Source organism: Carassius carassius, chromosome 2 (genome assembly GCF_963082965.1).
Source record: "Carassius carassius chromosome 2, fCarCar2.1, whole genome shotgun sequence".
Lineage (NCBI taxonomy): Eukaryota > Metazoa > Chordata > Actinopteri > Cypriniformes > Cyprinidae > Carassius > Carassius carassius.
In genome coordinates, this window is record NC_081756.1 from 17,640,086 (window position 1) to 17,646,713 (window position 6,628).

The window sequence follows — 6,628 nt, forward strand, 5'->3', positions numbered from 1 at the left end:
CAGATTTTACAATTGACTGATCACATCTTAATGTTTCAATTGGCCAAACTGAATTAGTGTGAATTTAATTTAATAAATTCAATTAGGCCAATTGAAAAAAATTTATGTAACCAGTCACTAGACAATTTGAGTTGGAGAGGTTTAAATTTTTTACAGTGTGAAATGCATATATTTGTCACTTCATATATTCCAATAATATGTTTTAGTAAGATGATATTTAAATGGTAAGTTTTATAATCAAAGCTCTGTAGTTTTTATTGTGGGAGGCAAAGCATATAATGAAATGCAAGTCAGTGATGACCAACATATAATAAGAAATAAAATAACATTCAGAAAAAGCTAGATGTGTTTGATACTCACATTCAACATGATTAGAAAAAAAAATTATAATGTATGTATGAAACCAAACCTGCTTCAGTCCATCAAGTGTTCATCTTGAAATATTACTAACAAAAACAAAGAAACAAACAAAAAATCACATTATAAAATCATCAAGATTTCACATCAAAAGGGTGTTTTTAGAATTGTACTTTATTTCCTTGAAGGCATTTTACTTGCTAAAAAGTATATATCAATCAGACAACAGAAGGCAGCAAGTTGTTTAAAACAGTAAACTTTTTCATGCTGATAATTTAGAAGTCTAGGGTTAAAGCCAACACATGATGCATAATTGTGAAATTTGAACAAATTTACTAACTTTTTTTTTTTTTTAAATAGAACAAACCTATTATCTATCAGCAATTTCCGTGATTACAAAAAGGAACAAATACTTGGATTGCACTGAGATTTGTATTATCATAAAGCACATTTACTATTGATCAAATACCAAAAACAGCGTACGATTCCAACCTGGGCAATGACACAAATGAACATCAAGATAAGTGGTCTAGCTGAGACATTGCCATAATGAGAGTGGTCCATTTTACAAGTGTTCTAATAAATCTGAAATCTGCTCTGATAAATAAGAATAAATTAACAGCGCATTACCACACTACCACATTTGCGTAGTGCTTTTACTGTAATGAATATGCAAGTGTAAGTGAAAAGGCTGCAACTCTGAATCTTCTTCATTAGAATAGCTCCGCCCAGTATGGTTTCTGAAAGAAACATCTAATTAGCATATTACTGAGGGAGCTATACCCTCAGACAGACTTGACTCCTGATTAAGACTCTTTGATCAGAGTGTAACTGCTTTAACTCTCCTGACATCATTTAATTCACAATGCAATTATTTATTTAATATTCATGATGCCCTCCAAGTGGAAGGGAGGGAGAACTGTTGCTGCTATTGCATTCACAATGGCTTATACTCAGCACAATGTATCTCTATTTCCCATTAAATGTTTTCAGCTCCACTATATAAATTACACATGCTTAATAAATGTATAAGTTTAGTTTTAAAATAAAATAAATAAATATGATTTTAAAGGCTTTTAAACATAAGAAGATAAATTACAGAAAAAACGGTATATGGATGAGATAACCTCATGGTTGTGTCAGTTCCTGAAATACAGAGCATTTTTGTGACCTCAAAAGAGACCAAAATCAAGACTTCTGAATATTTAATAAAATAATTACACCACATAGCATACTGTGCCAAAAATATTTTCAAATAAAATCTGATTTGTCAGATTTGTTCATTATTAATTATTAAGATTTTTGAATTAACTTTTATTTTTATATTTTCAGTTTTCATATTAATTATATTTTATTCAGTTTAATTTAGCACTTTTTATGCTTTTCATATAACATTTATATATATTTTTTAATTTGAATTCAGCTTCATTTCAGTTATTGAAATCTATTTCCAATAGTTTTCATTTAACAAAATCAACAATGACATCTGCAGCACTTTTGACCAAATGACAGAATGAAATGTCATAATGGCAAAATGCAGGAAAAGGCTCTTTGTAATGAAAAACCTTTGCATGGTCACACATTACCACTACATTTTGTGCACACAGTGGCACAATACTACATTACCATCTTAGAGAAGATGTTCCTGCAACAGGACCAGAAATGCAAGTCATCTCAAGAAGAGGAAGAGCTGCATCCTTGCATGAAACATGCTCATCATCAACCATGGCACTTCAGAGCCACTCGCAACGACTCCTATCAGAGAGTGTGATGTATGCGCATAGACATGTTCATACATAAACACACACATCTAAGCAGACACGCTTGAAGTTTAATAAACAAGAGGCCAGAAACAAACACCATTGGGGGTATGATCTGTGACTCTTGAGAATAAAATAAAAGCTGAGAAGTCAATAATCCACTTTAAAATCTAATTACAATAACTCTGTGCTGTATACTTGAAGGAAACTGACAACTCTGTTCTTTAATTTTAAATGACAAAGAATCTATGAACTCACTGACAGCGTGCACACAAATCTTAAATCCAGCTATTTAATCAAAAATCATCTCATTAAATAGTTGGATTTAATCATTTGATTTAATAGTCTAACGTACATTTGGTGTAATCTACTCTGGTGATCTTAAATAGGTCTGTCAAAAACAAACAAAACAACAACAACAACAACAAAACAGTCAAAAGCAATAAATTCACGTCCTATCATTTTTATAAAGAACAAAATCAAGGAGGGGCTTCTTCACACACACACACACACACACACACACACACACACACACACACACACACACCCACACTATTGTTCAAAAATTTGTAGTCCTTGAGTTTTCTATAAGACCTTTACATTGTTCATTTCTGATTAAATTTAGTTTTGCCATCACAGGAATACATTTCTTGGGATCTTGTGCAGCGCCCCTGATTGTAAGTCAATTCACTCTTTAATTCAAGTTATATTTGAACATGTTTTACAGTATCTTTCAGATCAAGAAATTTTAAAATATATATTAAGAGATCAGTAAATGCAGTAAAGAACAGAATACAAACACAAAACCAAGCACAAAAAGCTATAATAAAGAATATCTGCGGCCTTGTGCTGGCTGAGGTTGAGACAACATGGTGTCATCAGTGAGTTGTATTTACAGGCCAGTCTCATCTATCAGACACAGATGTGTCATATATTCTCCATTAGGCTAAATATCATTCATTACGGCATACAGTGTCAACCTGCTTCCAGTCTCACCCTGTGCTGTAGTGGTCGAGGGCAGGGGCGCTGCACAAGATCCCGGGCCCCATGTATAGGCAGTGCTAATGCCCCCCCACCGCCCGAAAATATATATTCTAGACTTTTCAAGGGCCCTCTCTTCCTTTGGGGCCCTGGTAATCAGTACTGGTTTTACCCCCAGTCCGACGCCCCTGGTCGAGGGTTAACATTATGGATAATTCAGTGTTTCCTTCCTCCATCTGTCTATGCCTTTCCAAATGTATTGATGACAACATTTAAAGACAATAGTAATCATACAGATTAAATTTTCACTTGTCAATTAAAGCTATAAGCTAATTAAGTTTACTTAATTTAAAATTTTTAATATTAATAAGTTATAAAGAAAATTGGAGGTTGGAAAATATTTGACATTTATTTTTTCTTCATATACATATAATATTTATGGAATTACCAACTGTGGATGAATATGCCTTTTCATGTTTTATGGGGTCTTTAGAATTTTTTTCTCAAATCAAATAAAAAGATAAAAGAACTCCATAATTTGGTTTATGATTTGGAAGTTCATCCTCCAATCAAAGAGCCTTGACGTCATCCCTCCTCAAACCAGTTATGACTCATCTGCTTCGGTTTAAGACTTGCACATACTCTTTCCGTTGTAATGCCAGCACTTCTCCACGACTGCAGATTCTGTATATCCCACCACTATATTTCTTTTTTACAGTGAAGACTTACAATAAAAAATAATATTTAAATTACAAAACAACCCTCTTTGCATGGCAATCAAACTGTTTTTTACATGTCATAAAATATGCTTCCCTAAAACATATTCTTCGATTTATTGATGACCTGAATAAAGTCAGTCCCTTTAACCTCTGTTGTTAGTTAATTAATTAATAGCCTACAATAAAATACATTTGCATCTGTAATAATCCATTATGAAATGGCTTATAACTAATTATCACAAACTAATTTAATTTATTAATTATAACAATTATTTATAACAATAAATAGCTATAAAATATGTAGCAGTGATCCTCCTCAAGCTGATGCTCAAAATTGTGAAGATATCGACTATCACAAACCTTCACCCTGGGAATAAGGCATTTATGGATTTAGGCTAATTCAAACTCATTTTAAATATAAACGAGTTTAATTATTAAAATAGGCTTTATAAAGTAGCTCGATTCCAGCAGGTATGGCAGTTTGTAGCCTATGCACAAATGCGCTTGTATGCAAGGTTAATATGATAATATCTACAGAACATTACACTCTAAAAATTTGCTAATTAAAAGTGAATTTTCTTTGTTTAATAGCCTTAAAATTGAAGAAAAACAAAACGGTTCCAAAGTTACGAAGTCGCACGTTTTAGATCACGAGATTGAATGAGCCTGATGAAGAAAATGCATCTGAAAATTGAGGAGAAATGCCAGATTAAATAAAAATAAAATAAATGAATGAAAATAAAGATGTTGCAACAAAAATAGCCTAGCCTATGTAAAAAAATTTTTTCGTAAAGTAAATGTAATCTATGCCAACATTTTAAATAAATGAATAAATATAGACTATGTTTTAAAAGTTAATTAGGAGTCTAATTAGGAAATTAGAATAATTAATTAGAAATAATAAAAAATAAATGTTATGCTTGAGAAGAAATTCGGAAGAATGATGTCGATAATATATTAATTGTGGTTGCTGACGCGACAGAAAAAGTCTCTTCCTCAAAGTCACTGCAGCCTTAACTTTAGCCGGAGAGCCACTGAGAAGACATTAGGCTTATTTATTCCCCTGAACTGAGTCCATATGCTGTGAAGTTCACATGCCAGATGCCAAAATCTCACATCCAGTCGCCTCTTGCAGCGCTCTATTCTCAGGCAGAGATGAATAGTATTGGTTCAGCGGGTCGCGTGAAAGAGGTGTAAATGAAAACAGTTTAGAAGACCCTCCTTCTGAGGAAGATTGTCATGTGACAACACAGCGAGCTCTTGAAGAGACGGGAAAAGGGGGAACAGACGCTCACAGACAGAGAACTTCGGGTGAGACCATGAGAGAAGACTTCGAGATTTTGATTCTGTGCTGAAGTTTATTGGCTTTATAATGGACAGCAAATCACAAACTCCTAAAACAAACGAATGAAACGCACAGCATAGGCCTAACTTGCTCAAAACCTTTTACAAGAATGGATATTAAGTGAGTGTCAGCTGAAGCATCTGTTTTAGGCTAGGCTATATTTAATATGTCTGATTTTTCACTTCGGATCATTGTTCGATTTTCATCAAACTCGAAGTGTTTTGAACGTAGGCTATTCATCCACTGACTCTGTGAACTCGAGGTAGGCTAATTCACTCGGGAAAATGCCTCGTCCTGGAAGAAACACGTACAGCGACCAGAAGCCGTCGTATTCGTATATTTCGCTGACCGCGATGGCCATTCAAAGTTGCCCCGAGAAGATGCTCCCTCTCAGCGAAATATACAAGTTCATCATGGACAGGTTTCCTTATTATCGGGAAAACACGCAGCGCTGGCAAAACTCCCTTCGCCACAATCTTTCCTTCAACGACTGCTTCATCAAGATCCCACGGAGACCGGACCAGCCGGGCAAAGGCAGCTTCTGGGCTCTCCATCCCAACTGCGGTGAAATGTTTGAAAACGGGAGCTTCTTGAGGCGCCGCAAGAGATTCAAAGTGATGATCACCTCCGAGCACATGCAAAAACGCTCTGACGCGACGCATTTCCTCCAGCAACAAGCAAAACTCAGAATGACCTCTATACCTCAGATGACCAGCTACAACTTAAGTGTGTCTCAGCCCTCCACCTTCAAACACCCCTTTGCCATCGAAAACATCATTGCCAGAGATTACAAAATGCCAGGAAGCCTTGCTTTCTCCACCATGCAGTCCATATCCACGGGTTATAATATACACAATCAGTTGACCACAGCTTGGCCCCACATATATAACAGTAATAATGTGATAGACGCTGAGTATACCGCCTATGGAGTACCACTCAAATCCCTGAGTCATGGAGCGCAAAGTTTACCGGCGATCCCTGTGCCAATCAAACCCGCTCCAGCTTCGGTAGCGTCCATCCCGGCGCTGCACGCGCACCTTCCAGCGTTCCTCTCCGGCTCTCCACAGTCCCTGAGTCCGACGTCTCCCGGCCAGAGCAGCCCCGCCACACCGAGCCCGACCTCGCTGCTCCATTCGCTCGCCGTGCGCTGTCAAGAGGTCACTTAAAACTTTAAGAGGGATTTGAAACTTTCCCGATACACACACATCCACGCTGATTCACTGGCACTGACTATAGCCTATAAGACAAGACACAAATCTGACATCTTATCAGAAACCTGTGAAACGATAGAAAGCGAATATTTCAAAATACAGTGGAAATAAATAATCTGTTAAGTTTGTTTATAGCTCAATTTGTCTATGTCGCATATGTCAGGAATTTAAGCTACCTCATATTATTAAAGGTCAAGAATCCATATTGAAATATGCACAGAAAATGTAAGAACGAGCGTGAAGATTTTTGGACAG

At 35.9% G+C, this 6,628-nt stretch overlaps 1 protein-coding gene across 1 annotated transcript; it reads left to right on the top strand.

The window, feature by feature from the left end:
• Nucleotides 1–5,114: 5,114 nt before the first annotated feature.
• LOC132104985 (forkhead box protein B1-like) lies at nucleotides 5,115–6,410 on the top strand. The gene has a single exon (XM_059510415.1). The coding sequence runs from the start codon at nucleotides 5,447–5,449 to the stop codon at nucleotides 6,326–6,328; it is 882 nt and encodes a 293-aa protein (XP_059366398.1). The 5' UTR covers nucleotides 5,115–5,446; the 3' UTR covers nucleotides 6,329–6,410.
• The last annotated feature ends 218 nt before the right edge of the window (nucleotides 6,411–6,628 follow it).

What these genes read in the sequence shown, in the direction of transcription:
- LOC132104985 (XM_059510415.1), top strand. Translation starts at nt 5,447, where the DNA reads ATGCCTCGTCCTGGAAGAAACACGTACAGCGACCAGAAGCCGTCGTAT.